Source organism: Sinohyriopsis cumingii, chromosome 2 (assembly GCF_028554795.1).
Source record: "Sinohyriopsis cumingii isolate HCF-2022 chromosome 2, ASM2855479v2, whole genome shotgun sequence".
NCBI lineage: Eukaryota > Metazoa > Mollusca > Bivalvia > Unionida > Unionidae > Sinohyriopsis > Sinohyriopsis cumingii.
In genome coordinates, this window is record NC_142962.1 from 89,909,099 (window position 1) to 89,929,659 (window position 20,561).

The following is a 20,561-nucleotide window of genomic DNA, read 5'->3' on the forward strand; positions in this document are numbered from 1 at the left end:
GACTTCTTATGATGTTTAGTTGGTAATAAATGAAAATGGTACTATTCTCACAGTCAGTATGGTCACCATGGCAATCATTCTAAAAATAGTGTTATTGCAGCCTCTCCAAAATGGAAAATATGCAGTTTTCACCAGCAGACTAATTGCTACATCTACTTGTCCCTGTACTGGCTGACCTTAAATATGCCTGCAATAATGAATATATTGAAAATGTTGTCACAAATTCTGCTGAATAGATGGTCATTTCTATATAGGGTTTTTACCAAAAGTCTTCGTTAGTTTGTGCTAAATGAGAATGGTACTGATCTTACAGCTAATATGCTCTTAATTTGAAAATCTCGTTTTTCAAAATATCAGGGTATATGGTAATAAGTAATTAGTTTTTATATCGTTAAGATCTTAGATGAATTTGATTATGAAAAAGAGGCTATGCATATTAATTGTGGCATTTTTAATCAAATTATGCCAGATATGTTGGGGCCCCGAGTGGTCTAAAGCTCTCTCCGTTACGGATCACTGCCATCTCACCTCTGTCTTTGTGGGTTTGAGTCTAGGATTCGGCCAATGTTGGTATGTGAGAAAGCTTACCAGTAGCTTCACATGGGTTGGTGGTTCTTCCTGGGGTTTTCCTGGGTTCTTCCTCCACCACTAATAATAGCTGCCATGCATAGCCTATCATGTGCTGAAAAATGGTGTTAAACCCCACAACAACAACAACAACCAAATATGTTAAAATTGATATGCTCTTAAAATTTGGAGATAGTTTACATACATTAGTTTGTTCTTGCTTAGTGGAATGGTCAGTTATGACTTGAGTCAGGAGAGTAATATCAGGCCCAGTTGGATATCTTGTTACCAACTCAGAAAAGAAAACAATATTTGTGCCTTTGGGCTTATACCCACATTGACCAGTTTCAGGGCTGATAAGTTAATCAATTCATCCATCAATGATCACACAGTTAACAGGGCAAAATTGTATGTACTGTTTATTTGGCCACAAATACATTATATTCTGTGCATTTTCTACATGCTTTTCTATCTGTCTTTCCAGGGAGGCATATCCAGAAATTGTTATAGAAGATGTGCAGTTTGCTTACAACATTTCCACACTCATACAGTTGGACAACAAAAGGTACAAAGAAATATTTGTTCATTAGAAAGTGTCTTGTTACCACATTGTTGGTCCTGTCTTGAAGGTCAAGGTCATTGGTCAGTATTAGTTCTTATGCATTACACTTTCCTTTCTATAATTTAAGAGCTGATTGAGACACAACTTGGTATGCTTATTCATCATCATTAGCAGGTGTGTTTCTACCACATTTAAGGTCCCATCTTTAAATTTTAGGTCACAGGTCAGTATTTTAATATTTCCTTTATACTTTCGTTTCCAATCTATAACTTTAGAGCCATTACAGGTTGCAAAAACTTGGTAGATTTATTGTGTACCACAATGTGGATCCAATCTTCAAAGTCAAGGTCACAGGCAAGTATTTTAGGTTTTCACAACATTTTGCTTCCATTCTTTCTCCAAGGGTAGAAAAATCCATTGCTGAGGAGTCTAGGACAACTAAAAACTATTGCCAGGCAGTCGTCTTTCCCACAGTGAAAATGACTAAGAAATGCTTTACTAAAAAAATGATAAAAATACAAATAATAATACATTTTATATATTTTCTAGTGATAAACATATCATCTGTTTGTACAGGGTACATTACAACAGGATCTTTGAATGATCTCCATGTGATCCATTATTGAGTAATGGATGATTAATATTGCTAAAATGCCACACTAATCCACAGGTGTCAGCTTTTCTGGTAAATCTTTCAAAAACAACAATGTCTTGTAATGTTCATTATTTTATTGGCACAATGAAGATAGTAACAGTTTCTTTTATCATAGCCTTTATGCACTAAATACCTATGATGTAGTGTTATGCTTTCTCACATTCCTATGAGTGTACAATATGTTTTCCACTTTAGAACACCAATGCAGGATAGCTCTATCCTACCTCACACATGACCTTTTTCCTGTCTATTGGACTATTTTGATCTTTTACTTGGGAGCTTGCCATAGCACACAACACACAAAGTTGCAAAAATGTCCTGATTTTCGTAATCACTTGAACATTCTTTCTCAATATTCATGATAACTATTAATTGCAACATGTTTACATACTAAAGAGAGCAGTGGTTGAATTTATTTATACTCCAAATAGCCCAGTTTCATTTATAAACAAATGTTGACAATGTTATTATTTTAACATTCATATTCTCATTATTTTTTAAGGGTAAATCTATTCAAGACTAAAGTTGAGTCAAGGACACATTTATATCATTGTACATGCATGTTTTCAAATAGATTAAATAAGTGTGTAGATGTGTGTTACACTTTCCATTAGCAGGACTGATGATGAGTTACAAGTAGTGAGTGCAGATTTACGAGATGTGCAGTATTGTACACGTACACAAAGGCACTAGCATGCAATGCCAGTGCAAGAAAAGAAAGACTGATGATTTTGCCATTGTAAATGACATAAAGGATCTGTTCTTAATTGCCATAATAATTATACTTCTTGTCAGTAATTTAATAGGCAGCCTTGATCTGCTAGAGATTTTCAGATCTGGTGTTGCCTTGGGACAACCAAGAATTTTCACATTTTTTCTACGACGTTTTTGTAACTTTTGTTTCTGCTTTAAATCTTATAAATTCATTGATAGCTCAGATCCAACTGCAAACAACATAGACTCTGACCTGCCATTGCATAATTTGCCAGGAGATAAGGATATTTGTTCTTCATTCTATTTGTCAGTCTTAACTAATTGCATGATGTGCTGGCAGATCAGGTTCTGTTTTTGTTCTATTGATTACTCCTAACAAACTGGATAGACTCAGATCTGCTAGCACGGTATGCATTGGACCAGACTTGCGAGTATATACCTTATCATCAAAGCCATTTGAGGTCCGTATGATGGTACATTTATGGTACACTTTTGTTTCTCTATTTTAATGCATCTCAATATCACAGTCAAAATTTAATCTTCAGATTTCAGTGTCACTGCTCAGTTTCTTCCCCTTTTCTGCACAAATACCAAGATCTCTCAGCAGAGAATCTTGAAAATTGATAACTTTCCATGTCTGCTTTGTAACTCTACATGGGTCAGTTTTCATAATTGACCTCAGTAGGGTAGAAACAAATATTCACTGAAATTGCTTTTTTCACTTTTTTTAGTTCTTGCCATCTGTGAAGCACTTGTACAGAGATTTTGTATTCAATACTCTGTTTTTGTGTTTAAATGCATTATTAGGATAAAGCTTATCAGAACAACATTCCATGTAAGGCTCCCTCACTAATAATATTGATTACCTTTATGACTTCCTTGAATCGTGTTATATAGAGGGAGTAATGTAGATGACCTGATTACATTTTCACATAATTTATATAGCACTATATTTATGAAGTTATAGTCATTTTATCACAAAATTTTAAAAGTGGGTCTAATCAACAAAATTTCTAATTGGTAAATTTCCAGCATCCTGATCCTGCAGTTATGACATGTTTGTATTGTTGTTTTTGATTGGATCTTGATGTTATTGAGTTATTGTTATTTCATTTGTTTAATTTTGGTGTCCTGTTTTACAGCACAGCAAATCAACTGAGTTATTTAATGCCAAGGCAATTGGAGTAAAGTAGCTTGCACAAGGACACGCCATGGTAGCCAGTTTGGGCTGATCCAGTGGTAGGATTCAATCATTGGGTAATATGTCTAATGTGCTAGCCACTGAGCCACCACGGCTTCTGCCTTGATTAGTTGCCTTTTATGACATGGGAGGGTGAATCAGACCTATTCTCTACATCCCTGAACCTGACCTGTATCATTCTATGATGCTCTTTTTCACCTAGGCACTTCTGTGGATTGACTGCTCTGCAGAACAAAACAATATTCTTATGACATACCATCAGATTACAGCGATATGCCCATGAAATTCCCTCAGAATACAACATTGCTCCATGATATACCCTCAGAATAAAGCAAGACTCCCATGACATACTCTCTGAATACAGCACTACTCTCATGACATACCCTCTGAATACAGCATTACTCCCATGACATACCCTCCAAATACAGCACTACTCCCATGACATACCCTCTGAATACAGCACTACTCCCATGATATACCCTCTGAATACAGCACTACTCTCATGACATACCTCTGAATACAGCACTGCTCTCATGACATATTCTCAGAATACAGCATTACTCCCATGATAAATCCTAAGAAAACAGTATTACGATAAGATTTGTGAGTTTAATGTCATGTTTGGCAATATGATAGGCGGTGTCCAATATATTTAGTAGAGGAAGAACCCAAGAACCACTGATCTGCAGGAAACTACTGGCAAGTTTTCATACATACCAACATTGGCTGAACAGGGACTTGAATTTAAGTGAGATGTGAGTGATCTGTAATAGTGAGTGCAATAGACCACTCAGGCACCTAGGGCCCCTGTGCCCATAATAAACCCAGTGGGAGGAGGCTTATCATTAGCTATGACTTGGTTATACAAAATCTTTCACAAAAACTGTAAAAGCAGTTTGGGCATACATGTTTTACAAACACAGTTTGATGATATATTTTAAACTATGTCACTATTTTCAGTCTTAAAAAAAAGATCCCTTTACAGTCTGTCTGTCTGAGCATCCCTTTACAGTCTGTCTGTCTGAGCATCTTTACCAGACCACCATAATACGGATGTCGGTAATGATTTTATTTTACACATGCAAATAATGAAGAGTCATAAGCATCCCATCTGCCTTCTTTATAATTTATTTTTGCAGAGAATCAGTGTTGGAGTTTCTAAATGCTAAAACTATTGATTTTGTTCTAGGCAAACGGCAATGGAAGCTCGTATCAACTCGGAAATGGAGCTGAAGAAAACAGGGCATCGGCCAACCCTGCGACCACAAATGTGTGGACAAATTCTCTGTTGTGGGGACTGTTGTGGGTGCAGGGAGGTATATAATTACAGTAAACTGATTAATCAAATTGGATTTATTAAAAAACTTTTAAACAGCATTTGTGACTAACTTCTTGGAGATTGTATTACCCCTCCACCAAATTTCAGTGTGATCCATTATTTCGTTTCATACATCTTCATGTATTGATGTGTCAAGAAAAATGTAACACCGTCCCACTAAAAATATGTTGCTCAATCGAAGTATTTATTTCCCTTAAACATATTTAAGTATTTTTTTGCTTGTTCATCACTTTCCTCCACCTCAAAGCCAACCATACACTAGTGCAATTTTGTTAAAATTTAACCCTTTACTTCCCATATAAAAATATAACCCTCTTACCTGTGCGTCCCATATGACGTTCGCGACGTCATACTCTTGCTCCCCATAAAAAAACAAAAACCGTAAATCAACGTCATCCTTAAAAAAATTATTCTCGCATTCCTGGAATAGCCTCAAAATAACCTAAATCATTTCTACCGAAAGTCTGCATTTGTTATTAATGCCGGATTACTGTAAGTTATTATTTGTCATCATTTCGTGATAAAAACAACTATCGAAGCACAACTTGTTTTGTTTTAATCAGTGCAACTTTTGCTTCGAATCTTTAAACATTAATATGTAAATACAAACATGTATTTAATCATCATACTTGGTAAAATTATTGTTCAAAATATTTAACTAAAATATTTCACTGCCGTGTTCTCGCTATATTCTTCGTAACATCAGTTAGAAGTCACAAGTGAATCTGACAAGAGGCAGAAACATAATAATGGCAGACATCGCATTATTTAGGCAGTGCCTGTTCATTAGACAGACTGTAATTATAATTCATTTGGCATATACATTAAGGAATATATAAAATTCATAAGAAACATGATATAAACATTAAGTGATTAAATATTTAGCTCTTTAAAAAATAATAGTCTGAACTATATTACACAATGCGACATTGGATAAATCAATGTGGTATAGAAGGTCAAGGTTATTTTTTCATATCACTCATTTTGTAATGATAATAACATAACACAGCCAAGAAAATCATATCTAACAAATAGAAAATAATATTACCAGTACATACTAATTATTACAACCTATAATTATCAATAGTTTTTTTTAAAAAACATAATTAAAAAGTGAGTGGTTATATTAAGAAAATCCCCATTTCTAAAAATAGATGCACCCACATGGCATGCATGGCGCCATTTTACTCTTGGTCGTAATGTGATTCAGTTGGATATAGGAATATATTTCATGCAAGGATGTACTCTAATGATTCATTTCATCGTTGATGAAAAACTCGGGTACTGTTTTGTCGGAAACAATGAAATTCAGCATCACATTTTTGATTTTATTACATCTTTGGAGCTTGAAATTATTCATACTTTATGTGTGACTAATATTTTAGATTTTTTCAAGCACAATTCAATGTTCTTCACAGAATAATATTTTATAAAGTTTATCCTGCTTTCCATACATGGCCTTATTAAAGCTTATTAAAAATATTTCATAGTGAGTTCTTGTTATTTGTCATTAGTGATGTGGTCAAGGAAATGTAATTATATCTGCTGTGAGAGGAGGAAAAAAAACTTAATTAGCTAATGTTTCATTTCATTGAAGAGCTGATTTAAATATAAATATGAACTATTTAGCAAATCACTTGTTCTCAGACTTTCACGTTGATGAACAAAACAAACAAACATGAGAATAAGAAAAAACTATAATTGTATTGGCGCACATCACAGCTACTCCTCTATCATGACCATGTTTTGATGAAACAGGCTGTGACAGTCTATGCAGCATAGTTGGACGTTGCAAACGACACAGCCAGATTTGGTTTCTTTACGTCTTTTTTCTCCATGCTTGGTACAGTATTTGCAGGTAGATTTTTTCCTTTTAAGTGTCTGCAGTCTGTGCGTCTCAATATTGGCCTGTGTCACTGGGGCTACAGATTTTCGATGCATGGCAACCTTCCTGCACTTGAAACTTCCTATGAGCTGCTTTGCCAAATAAACTCGAAAATCTAACTGTCTGAATCTTTTTCTTCTTTCATTACTCTCAGGATGACTCTCCACCATTGTTATAAAACCATTGATGATACATATATTTATAATGAAATGAAACATATATCGCCACCATTTCTTTGAAGATCATCCTACTGAATATTTGGCCCTGAGTTGGTCACATATGTCAACCCCTCTGTAGTACTGTTGGTAATTTGTGATGGTCTTTGGACAGTTAACCAGTCGCACTGTCCAATCTTTCTGTTTCCGGTTAGCAGTATCAATGATGGTTGGATCTGCTGCTGTGGATAGGACTGTCACTGTTTTTTTGTCCTTCCACAGTGTGGCAATCAGGTTTCCATCCTGCCTGACCAAATGGTCCCTTGCTCCATATATGGTGGATATTTAAATTCCTTTGGGAAGCCTTTACGGTTTTTCCTCATGGTGCCACATGCATATATTCCATGTCTCAATAAACTTCGCACCAGTCAAATAGATGTAAAAAAGTTATCAAAATATACATGATAAAATTTTCCTCTCAAAGGCATAGTAAGCTTTTGCACAACTCGATAGCCAAGACCCTTCATGCTCTCATTCACTTCACCTGTATCTTCCTTCCCCTGGTAAAACTCGAACTGGTGACAAAACCAGACAAACTATCACAGCGCATCCATACTTTCAGGCCCCACTTGATTGGCTTTGATGGAAGATACTGCTTGGCCTTGTGTCGTCCCTTGAATGCAATCATACCTGTAAAGTGCATTATCTTCTTAATAAATCATTTAATGAAGTATTGTTTGAAATTTTAATCTAACCTTAAAATATGATCAGTGAAATAAAAGTTAATTTATGTTTATTTTTAATTTATTTGTATTATTATGAAAAGGTATGCATTAAATTTCAGTGATATGCACACATGAGTGGTTCTTATTGGACATACAAATTAACATGAAGTTATTTGTTTTAATTTTTATAATTATCACATTAATGTAAAGATGAAAGACAATATAATATGTATGCATACATGTATGTATGTGTATTTCTTTAGATGATCTCTATATGTGAGTGTTTCTGCTGTGCAATTTACTGTTGGAAAGAAATACAATATTTGTAATGAATGTAGAAATGTATAAAAACCTTCATCAGTGGTTTGATGTTGGCGAGGCTTGTATGTATTCGCAATGTTTGACAGAACTTCATCCAGTATTGGACGGATTTTGTGAAGTTTGTTATGGTTAGGGTGATCAGCAGGAAAATCAGTGTTGTCATCATTTAGGTGAAGGTACTGGAGGAGTTTTTCAAACCTTTTGCGTGGCATTACATTTTTGATTCCTTCATTTGATAGAAAATTGTCATTTGACCAATAAAAACTATAGTCAGGAGCTTTCATTATCCCCATGAATATCAACATGCCAATAAAGGCAGACATCTCAGGCACACTGGTCTCTGTCCAGTTTGCATCACTGATTCCTTGATTTACATGGAAAATATAAATGGAAATAGTCTAGTTCTGGTGCTGTTTCTTGCAAATTATGTGATGGTCCTGACTGCTGAGTAAATGGACTTCTGTCAACATCTTGCACGTCTGCAAACCAATTTGGCTGATCATCAGTGTCACTTGAGTCTGATGACATTTCAATGTCGATATCTGATGACAGAATTTCAGATCCTTTGTCATTAAAGGCATCATTGTTTATAAAAGCTGGTATTTCGTTGGAACTGAATCCAGAAAAATCGTTTTCACTGCCAGACAAATCACTGTAATCAACAGACGAGGACGACATCGCTATGACGAGATCAGGGAATTCCTTTCGTAAATAAACAATTTCACTTCCGGTATCGTCTGTTATACAATTTGATTGAAACTTTGCATATTGAAATGAATGGAAGAAATGAACAACAAAGATGTTCTTAATTTTGTTATTTTATTTTATATGACACTCAGATATGACAGATATCTTATTTTAAACACGTTAAAACTACATTATACCTTACAGTGTATGGAAGAAGATTTGCCGTATTTGCCGCGCATTCGGTGAATATGATTTTCCACATAAAGAACATGATGATATTATGAATTTATACTAGTAATGTAAACTTTCGCATTATAATTGGCAAAAATTACAAGTATGAGTAACATATATCTGTTGAAAAGGCCATAATATTTACATTGAATTGAGGTAATACAATCGAACCACGACGCCATTTTTGATGCGGCCGTGGAAAACCCCTCTGTGTATAATTGGTCGGTTAAATTTAGATTTATAAAGTTCTTGTGTTAAGTAATACATCATTGAAATCGAATCTTAGTAAAGATGGTTTATTTTTTGACCAGCATTTGGTTACCTCACGGCAAATCAACGTTTAAATGGAAACTTGTAACCTATTCATAGTATATATTGTGTAATGTGTAGAAATGTGTAGATGGGGGGCAAAGGTAAAAGCGTAGTTAGGCATAGACGGGGGGGCAAAGGTAAAGGCGTAGAAAAGCGTACTTGGGGAGTAAAGGGTTAAAAGAACATGTTGAATTTAAGTTCATGTAAATGGAAAATAAATGAACTTGATACATGTATAGATAGATATGGAATAAACGAAAAAGATAATTATATGTATACCCCACCACAGTGCCTGAAAGTTGAATGAATGCAAAATATAACAAAGATGCAATTGATGGACAGTCAGGTGGACAAGGGTAGCATTATATGCAGCAATACCAACCATTCAGGATTTTGCAGAATTATTACAAAGTTTAATGAAAATTCTGCGTTATGAATTATGTTGATTATATTCCTCTAAAGCCACATATGAGATATAGGTATGGATTACATTTTGAACAGGTATGTTTATGTGGACAAAAGTACTTCAGCACTTGTATGACAGACTGGTGCATAGAAAGTAATTTTGCAATGTAAAGTAGTATGTATATCAAGAAACCAGTCAAGAAGAAAACTGCAGAAAATGTTTGAGGCCTAATGTTTATGACTATTTTTTTGACCAAAGAATGTTCAGTGTTCTGGAATTTGAGAGATTTTGTCATTTATTATCAGTGGAACTCCATTGATTTTTTTAATGTAGTGATAAGTATAGTCTCGGAGGAAGAGGTATAATGATTGTATGAGTAACTATTTTTGATGAATGCTCTGTCTATTCCAGTATTGTTGCCCATATTTGACAAATTCAAGAACAGATTTTTGGATAAGCATACTGAAGAGTGGGTATCTCAGTATATGCGCAACTAATCATGATGTGCCATGAAAAGAAAATGTTTGAATATCAACATTTATTTTTCAGGTGGATGCCATAAATTACTATGAAGAAGAAGAGGAGAAGTATAAACAATTGTGTGAAAAGGAGAAAGTGAATGCATATCGTGAAGTTCTTGGCATTGCCTTTATCACCTTTGAAAATGATGTCATGGCAGAGAGGTATGATGAGTTTACTGACCAAGATATAAATGTATGTTTCAGTACACTTCTTTGCAATTCCAATGTTCGTTCTTTTAAAGGTTGTCTCCCTTTGCCAGCTGATGTGCATTACAGGTAGGTTTATCAGCAATAGCTCATCTAAATATGTATATTACCTAGGTGTGAGTGATTGCTGTTATGAAAATGACATTGTTAAGAAATGATTGCAGCAGGTTGACTTTTTAGAGGGTGTGTCTTTTAGAGTATTTCTGCTTTAATTTATTAAAGATTAAAGAATCTTGTGATGGATTTCTATAATCGATAAAAAGCCATGACTTTTAATAAGTTCATATATATGTTATCCAAACATTGTATAGCTTAGACAAGTGTCAATAGAAATCCATGTGTCTGTCCATCAAACCTTCTGTCGATGACACAAACTGATGAATACAACTAATGTTAAAGTTTTTGATATATTGATATGAAACTTGGTAAATATTATGATCATCACCTTATGAGATCTGCATATTGACAAATAGCATTACTTTCGAAATTTCATTGGGTTATTAGACTTTTTGACTTGCAACTTGTATACAGTGTAGGACAAAATCTTGTGAACACAGCAAGTCTCACAGTTTTCACTGGACCTTAAAAAATCTTGCAGCCATTATTTGAAAATTTGCATGTTGACAAATTACTGCCCTTTTGCAATTTTTAGTAGAGTTGTTGCTTTTTTGTTTTTAATTGGTGTCTAATGCATTAGAATACAGGATCATGTAAATGCATCTGGTGTCAGTTTTCAGTGGACTGCCATGAAACTTTGTACATATTGTCAACATCTTTATGCCCTTTATGTCTACCTGAACTCTCTTCAATTCAGATCAGAGGGTTTGGTGGTTCTTTTGACACAACCAGACTTTGTAGCCCAGAATAGGTTACCGACCATCAGTAACCAAAGTTATCACTTGTTCGCTCTCTTCCTTTGACCGGTTGAGAACAGCAGTTATGCAAGATTCTGTTTACGCTCTCAAACACTACTTGAAACACACAGACAAGTCATGGCATGCACAAAGGCCTCTTCCTTCCAGTGTGAGTCAGAACATAGGATGGATACCTCCCCTTAAGCCATTGCTTGTGACTGAATTGGATTGTGCACTCTGCATACTCTGACGTCTCACCAGATCATTCGAGCCATCTCTGCATACTCTTGACATCTCACCAAATCAGAGTTACCTCATGAAGATTACAACTCAGAAGCTTCGAGCCCTCTCTGTGAGCCTTGTGTTCAGATGAAACAGTTCAATCTGAGATATAATAGAAGCTGTTGACTGGCATGCAGAACCAACCTTCTCGAGCCTTCATCTCAGAGATATAGCATTGCAGAGGCAAACCTTGATTCTGGTAGGTCTTGTGATGGTAGCATGGACAGCCAACAGACCCATCAAAGTCAATCAACACAGCCTGTTAGCTTTGCTGGATTTACCAGTGAAATTTTGTTGGTAAAATGATTTCAATCTTCATCTTCTTGACCATAGATAAGGGTCACAGATGAAGTGACCCCAGGCTGTGTTGCTTATCTAATTAGGATAACAGATTATTGTTTACATGGGGAATCCAGCTATTCTTCACTTGAAAGATACCCGAGGTAGAGGTTGGATGCTCAGCAGCCCCTTCTGTTACTTATTCTCCTAATGTAGTGTGAATGGGAAACATATTTGAAGGTGAAAGCAAATTTTTAGCTATATTTCTCTGAGAATACTTACCCAATCACATTACTGGATTTGTGAGTTGGAAGGCTAATATTCCTAACATAATGTGATTGGGTAAGTATTCTTAGAGAAACAAAATGTACTTAAAATTTTTCTTTCCATTTTGAAAACTACAGTGGTGTCTGGAAGATATTATCACCACACCTGAAAGGATTGTCTTCTTGACATAGTTTTCACTAAAAGACTTTTTACTAAATGAAAATAATGCTAATCTTGCATTCAGTATGACTACTATGGTTGATATCTTGAAAATCTTTCTATCACTACTCATCTTGAACAGATGGGTATAGTGAAAGACTTCCTGTGATGTTTAGTTGGTCCTAAATAAAAATGGTGCTGATCTGATATCCAATGTGGCTGCCATGAAAACATATTGTTATTGCTACTTCTGAATTTACATTGGGCTTTTACTTAAAGACTTCTTATGATATTCAGATGGTCCTCAATGAAAATTGTGCCCTCTGACTTCCATCTTTGTTTTCACTACTTCTCCAGAATGGATGGTTATATCGAAATGTTTTTGCTAAGGAACTTATGATGTCTCCTTGGTCTAAATGAAAGAGGTACCAATTTGACCTCCAGCCTGACCACCAACTTGCTGTCAAGTTCCTATATTTGCCTACCAAGAAAAAATATATCAGTTTTGTGTACTCCCATTTAGTCTAAGAATAAGCCCTTGGGCTTTCACAAAAGGTCTCAACTGCATCATCAGCCTGTTCTGGTTGACTTTGTCTTTAGTAACTGCAGCATATCAAGATAACATCCTCCAGAAACATATGGTAAATCTATTCTGGTGAAGGGCAGGAACATTCTCCTGTCCCTTTTAGGCTACCTAGGTTTTTCAGCAAATTGGGAACAGATCTTGACCCATCCCATTGTTTTGTGTCTGGGCATGGAGTTTATTACCTTCTTCAGCATTGTCTGTCACCCTCATGTATGCATGTTACAAATGATCAATCTTGCATTCATTTTCCAATGAGAAGTGGATTTCAGAGAGAAAGTTGCTTGGGTTACTTGGGTTGTTTAGTGCAGCAGCAGATCTGATTTCTACTTGGCTGCATTTTCATGCACCTCTTGCAGATGGGTCAGTGGCTTCTGTTTCCATTCAACTTGATCCCAAATTCAGGATCAAAATTGAAGCAAAAAACATCTCTCGATAACTTTTCTGCAGGCTGGGGTCCAGAAACAAAACCACACTACAAGCAAAGATGCTTTAAACAATGGGATCCATGCATGACCCCATGTTATAAGTGGGTTTGCAAGTTATTGAGGGACTGGTGTATTATTCCAGTGTCATTGGCGTAACATAGATTGCCCCACAGCAGGAATCCCTCAGAAGAAGCTCCAACCAGAAATTATAGTTTGCATGAGCACAAAATCATTAATTTCTGGAGCCCATCTGTTCCCAGTAGCAGGTGGTGTTCAGTGGAATTGCCTGTTTATATCAGCCTTCTAGAAATGAAGGCATTGATTTAGGTTTTCATGTCTTTAAGGACAGAAACTATGGGAAGGTAATCTTATCGTCAGACAATTCATGGTGGTGGCCTTGCTTTTCAAACAGGGCGACTAAATCACCTGACTTGTGCATTCTGGTTTGGAAGTTTCTGTGCTGGTTCTTCCAGTTAAATATAACCATACAAATCAATCACACTCCAGGCAAGCTCAATGTTCTGGCAAAGTCCTTCATACTGAATGGTCCATTTATCAATCAATATTTTGATTTGTGATCTTTTGGAGTGACCGATGAAGACCTATTTGCAACATGGTGGAACCACAAACTGCTAGCCTTTGTCTTTCCATTTACCTTCATGCCAGGCTCTCATCTGGAAAGTTCTGTGAAGAAAAAAATGTCAACTTTCAGCTGTGGAGAGAATCTCATGAGCTAGAAGGCTATACATTGTGAACGTGTACATGGGAAAGTGGGTACTAAATGGTGCCGAATTGACATCTAGTATGGCAGCTATAGCAGACATGTTAAAAATGTTGATGTTGCTTCTCCTACTTGCAATGTCATATCGACCTGTGGTTTTCAACAGAAGACTAATTATGATATCTAAATTAAATAACCATTATTTAAGCCAAATCACAACTGAATTAAACAATAATGTCATTCAGATCCTGGCTGCATTAAATATTACTGTCATCCTTAAAAATACTTCACTTACTGAATACATAAGGTTGTGATACAGTGGCACACCATAAACAGAAGGGAGGCTAATGTCACATGTCTGAAAAACTGCTTGCATTGGTAACTAGTGGATATATAAACTTCACCCTGACAAGACACAGTGGTCAGTTGAACCACTGAATCAGCAAGGACTATTCCTTTTGATCAGTTACAAAATGAAACTGATTAATGACCGGAGCTGACTGGACCAACTCAGCAGATGGGAGGGAATGCTTCCACGTTACTTCAGGCGGTACCTTCTTCTGATTATGATTTCTAGTTGGTCCTGACTGAAAATGGTTTCAAATGGATTTCAGACATGACTGCCACAATGAATATTTTGAAAATGTTCTTACTAATTCTCCTGAATGGTTGGTCAGCCAAAAGTCTTCTGATGATTTCTGGTTCTAAAAGTCTCTGAGTAGTGTCTTGTTTGTCCTTAATGAAATTGGTGCTAATTTTGCATCCAGTATGGTTGCCACAGTGGCTGATTTGTTGTTGTTGTTGTTGTAATGGGGTTTAACGTCATTTTTCAGCACACGATAGGCTATACATGGCAGCCAGTATTAATGGTGGAGGAAGAACCCGGGAAAACCCCGGAAAGAACCACCGACCCACGAGAAGCTACTGGCAGGCTTTCTCACATACCCACATTGGCTGAATCGGAGACTCGAACCCACGCAGACAGAGGTGAGATGGCAGTGATCCGTAACGGAGAGCGCTTTAGACCACTCGACCACTCGGGGCCCCTTGGGTAATTTGAAAATGTTATCACTCCAAAGAGCTGAAATCAAGGAGGTTCTTCCTTACCCCCACACGCAAGCGATCAAAACATTTGGTAACTGTAAAATATGGACAACCTCCTTGATTGCTCAGCAGTTAAAAAGAAATGGTCTTATACTGAATTCCTTGAAATTCTTTTCAGCCTCTAGAGCAATCCCTTGAAAATAGTTTCATTATCAAATTTTTATGCTGGAGTTTCTCAAGAATATCGAGATGGTTTCAATACTGACCAGTTAGAAACAAGAAACAAATTTGCCTTGGATTCCAGGAAATTCTTTTAGGCCAGTGGAGTATCAGTCCCTTCAAGGTACTCTTGTTTGGCATCAGGTTCTTAACCATCATGGGTGTAGTGGTAGGATGGGGGAGACATGTATACAAGTATTTTTATAGGTTTGAATGGCACATCAGCACAGGCTTGACTCTATAGGGCCTAGTATGTGTAGGTATCCCCCAAAAGTCACAGACAACAAATATAAAAGGGAAAATATGGTGAAATCCATAAAATACAGATTCATTTATTGATGTAAAAAGTATGAAACCTTCACATCTGGAACATCATCCCAGGGCAAAAATTTGTCACCATTTGTTACCACTTATGATATGCAGAAGGGTGGTGTTTGATGCTAGAGAGACTGGGTCTAGTTGGTATATTTTTGTGAGCAAATTACTTACCTTTCCTCTTTTTCCACTTTCTTTTATATACACATGATGAGGTGGAAAATATTACATTATGATGTCCATCTGTCTGACTGTTACCAATTTATTTTCAACACTGACTCAAGTTGTCCATATTCTACAGTTACCAAATGTTTTGATGGCTTGCGTGTGGGGTAAGGAAGAACCTCCTAGATTTCAGCCCTTAGGCTGAGGTCATTGTAACTGAAAGATGAAAATTGTTTCCACTTAAGAAGTGGAGTTCTCCACCTTCTACAGTTACCAAACTTTGTGGATGGCTTACACTTGGCATAAGGAAGAAACCAGTTGATTCTGAAATTAAAAGTTGAAGTCTCTGACTGAAAGAAGAAATATGGTTTCCAATGGTAATATTAGTTTTACATCACATACCTGGACCAAACGTTTGTGGATGGCTTGTACTTGTGGTAAGGAAGAAGTTTATTGATTTAGGGGGTAAAAAATGGAAGATCAATTTTATGATGACTGAAAGTAGAAAAACGATCTATGCACAAAAAATTCAGTTCTCTACAATGATGACTATTAAACATGGAACAGATTTATAATGTGCCTTTCACAATACTCTTGTTTATGTCTGGAGGTGATTCTGAATCTTACAGTTTCTTTATTGTTTACTCTTTCAGAGTGCGTGCAGATTTCCATGCAACATGTAAAGTGGCACGCAACCCACAGCCGTCCTCTATTCACACTGATCTGAACATTATTGAGTGGGTGGTCAAATTTGCCCCCTCACCAGACAATATATATTGGTAAGTCCAACTTAATACAGGCATAATTCCTAAATAGTTGACTTTTATCCATGTAGGAATTGCGGAGCCTTGTTGGCCATTCTAGCAGATCCAGACCTTTTAATATCAAATATATGTAAGAGAAATCTCAAGATTTGCAATTTTTTTTCTCCATCTGGTTGTCATATCAGTTATCTTAGATTGTCACATTAAGGTCTGGGAATATTCAATAATGCATTTAAATGACATTATAATGCTATTTATAACTTAGGTGTTTGCATATGAAGCAAGTTATTGTGCTGGAATAAAATTAAATAATTATTTTTATCTTCTTTGTAGAAAGTGGATGAGATATAGATCATTGTGGTGTCTAGTACCAAAATGATGAAATCAGTTGCATTATAACAGGTTTTACCTGTATTCACAATGTCAACACCAAACATGAGAGATGCAGTAATTGAAAATACCATTCTGATCATTGAAACGGTTATTTAGGAGAAATATTTTGCAAATAGAGTGGTTCAGACTTTGACCAGCGCATTCTAGGGTCTGTAAAAATGAGACAGAAAAGCATATTGAGGCCAAGGGCTATCACATATCTATCAGAGACGTACAGGTAAAACCCGTTATAACATGATGCTTGGGGTCCAAAAATATCATCGCAGTATAAGCAGGATCACATTAAGAAATTATCGGAAAATGCCAAACCAGCTACATGTTACTTCCTCCAAACATTAAACAGTGCCAACTGTATTAAAAAATCTTTTAACTTGTCTGATCTTGATAGCTTTTCTTTATTTTTTTTAACAAATATAACACTGCAGTATATTTTAGAAAATCTGCTAGGGCTGCAAATAATTGGCTTTTGTGAGAGCATGTATTTAGGATGTTAAAAAGAGGTCACCTTAAATTAAAAAATGGGAGCCATGCTGCCGTTAAATTATAAGTGAAATCACAGAAATAACTGCATTGAGGGGTTTTAGCTGTTCCGTTTTAGTAGTCAAAACACTAATTTCAAGAAAAATTGCAACTGAAGGTTTTGGTAGGAAACTAAGAGCCTCAGACTCAATATGACAACAATAAAGTATTTTTTCTGCTATGAAAATTGGAAATTAATTAACCTAGTTAGCATAGATTATATCAGCCACATGCAGTGAAAATTGGAAACTAATGAACCTAGTTAGCATACAGAACACATCAGCCACGTGCAGGAAAAATGGGAAACTAATGAACCTAGTTAGCATACAGAACACATCAGCCACATGCAGGAAAAATGGGAAACTAATGAACCTAGTTAGCATACAGAACGCATCAGCCACATGCAGGAAAAATGAGAAAACAATGAACCTTGCTGGCATACAGAACACATCAGCCACATGCAGGAAAAATGGGAAACTAATGAACCTAGTTAGCATACAGAACGCATCCTTTTTTTACAGCAGTTTTTCAAACTCCACAACTTAGCATTGTTCTTTGTGTTTCTGAGTTACTTGATTAAATGTTTAGGCCAAATCTGCTATCACATAATATTTAGATGTTGTTTTCATTTAATTATATATTTTCCTTAATCTTTTTGCCCAGTTATTTACAAAAACAGACAATCTAATGATATAGTAATTCATAGACATGGTTATGTCCACACTTACGGTTTTCAAATGATTTTATAAATAAAATATGCAAACACGGCAGTTAAAATCTTCATCTTAACAAAAATTAAATAAGTGCTCTTCACTGATTATATTCTCATAAAAAGTTATTATTTACATACTGATGTTTAAATTTTGAAACAGAAGTTGGTACATTTTCATCATCAAATAGTACACTAGTCCTTACTTAAGGAATCGAGCCATGATATCTTGCTTGGGAAAGGGTTCATGATCAGTTAGCTATTAAAACACACATGTGAACCTGCAAGAGTTAGTTTGTCAATGTAATTGGTATCAATGTCACATACATTTTGCCTTCAGATGCAACACAACACTCATAAATTCATGGCTACAGCAAGGGAGCATCTGAAAAGTCATAAACTACTGTTAATGATAAAAAAAGCTATTGTAATATTTATATGTAGATGAGTAATGTCCCATATTTATCTGTCTGGAATGTAATTTTTTCCGAAAGATACGAAATTAGTAATTAATAAACACATGTTTTATGTCAAACTGTCTTTATTATCGCAGAAGCACATGAACATATGTAATAAGTAATATTTATGAGCAATTAAAGTCTGAAATACTTTCAACAGCCTCTTTTCAACAAACACTAGCATCTGGTGGTAGACTGTAGACACAGTCAAATATAAACTTCCTATATGTATGAAATTCTTTCCTCTCCAAGCCGACATTTTGGCAGAGCAGTGGATGTAGATGACTCCATCATCTTGGGTGTTTTATTTGATAAAACACCCCAAGTTGATTATTCTATGCATGTCACGAGTTCCATAGTGTAATATTTCTTAAATCATTAAAATGAATGCAGGTGTGATGTTCGTTTATCAAAGAAATGCATATTTTTACCCTAAGAAATGACTGAGTGTTAATTCACATAATATGATGACATTATGGCACTGATAAATATGATACAGTTTATATGATGAATTTTCAGGGACAAGCTGTCCTCACATGGAACCTCATGGTGGGCCAAGGCCATTTGTATCAACATGTTTCTTGTCATCTTATTGTTCTTCCTCACCACTCCCTCCATCATTATCACCCTCCTGGACAAGATCAACTACAAGGAAAAACTACATGTTAGTAAGGAAATTCTCACAAATCACAAAATTTACACAAGTATACATTTTTCACATAATTAGCGAGACAGCTTAATGTGTGAATTTTTTCATATGCTTGCCATAAGAAATGTGTATTATGATGTTGTCTATCCATCTGTCTGTTTGATTTCCATTCAATAACTTTAGTTGTCCACCATTTACAGTTACCAAACTTTGTGGATGACTTGAAAATGGCGATGCAAAAACCCTATTGATTTTAGGATCAAACGGTCAAAGGGCAAGGATCAAATGATCAAAGAGCAAGGTCAGTGTGACAAGAGAAAAATGGTTTCCACAATATAAGTCTTCTACCCTCTACAGTTACCAAACTTTGTGGATACCTTGCACTTGGGGTATGAAAGAAGCCATTGATTTCTGACTGAAAATGTCAAAGGTCAAGATCATTGTGAAGAAAAATGATTTTTGCATAAAAATATTAGCTATCTACATATTAAATGACTATTAAATGTGTGGGCATATAATGTGCTGATCATGGTGCTCTTTTTGTTTTCTCTTGTAGCAGTATCATTAAAGAATGCACTTACTTACACAGAGCAAATTGAAAAATTCAGGTCATCACTGCTGCATTTTTTAAAAATTGAAGTCAGTTGATGCCAAAGTGGCCTGTTGTATAGCATTAAGTCTTACTGTTCTGGGCCTTTCTGCATACAAGCAGTGATGATAATGTTTATTTGTCACTGTGGATGTTCATTCAAATGCTACAAACAAATTAGCAAGCTAAAAAAATTGTTGATGTCTTATAATTAGTCAGTTATACACTAATTGTTAAAGTGCCAGTTTAGAACACTGTATTGATAATACATCTGGTATTTCGGCACATATTTGGGGCCATGTTCATTACTTCTGCTAGCTGTCATATTTTTACCATTGCACCATGACATAGTTCCCTCACACTTTCCTGTATTATAGTAATAAATACTAGTCATGCAATATTATACTTGCTCAACACGTTTCCAGTACTTCGATCAGCTGAATATCTCAGATGAATTTGTCATGGCACAAATTTCACATGCATGTAACTGTGGTCATGGGAAGTGTAAAGGTTTTGTTTCCAAGCATTTGGAGTTTTAAAATGGGAAATTTGCTAATTTTCCACATTTATAGATTTAGCATAGCATTTAAAGTGCAGACATGCCAGCCATTCCAGATTTTTGCAAAATTATGAAAACAAATTTTGATTCTACAATCCAAATTATATTGACAGAGTT

At 35.7% G+C, this 20,561-nt stretch overlaps 1 protein-coding gene across 8 annotated transcripts in view; it reads left to right on the forward strand.

The window, feature by feature from the left end:
* Positions 1 to 20,561, forward strand: part of LOC149805347 (mechanosensitive cation channel TMEM63B-like) — a 159,008-nt gene that overhangs the window by 70,596 nt on the left and 67,851 nt on the right. For all 8 annotated transcript variants that reach the window (XM_089949426.1, XM_089949453.1, XM_089949462.1 and 5 more), the window contains 5 exons: positions 1,052 to 1,132; positions 4,889 to 5,015; positions 10,310 to 10,443; positions 16,458 to 16,583; positions 19,167 to 19,311. In XM_089949426.1, coding sequence (XP_089805552.1) covers positions 1,052 to 1,132; positions 4,889 to 5,015; positions 10,310 to 10,443; positions 16,458 to 16,583; positions 19,167 to 19,311 — 613 coding nt within the window. The remainder of the gene's footprint in view (positions 1 to 1,051; positions 1,133 to 4,888; positions 5,016 to 10,309; positions 10,444 to 16,457; positions 16,584 to 19,166; positions 19,312 to 20,561) is intronic.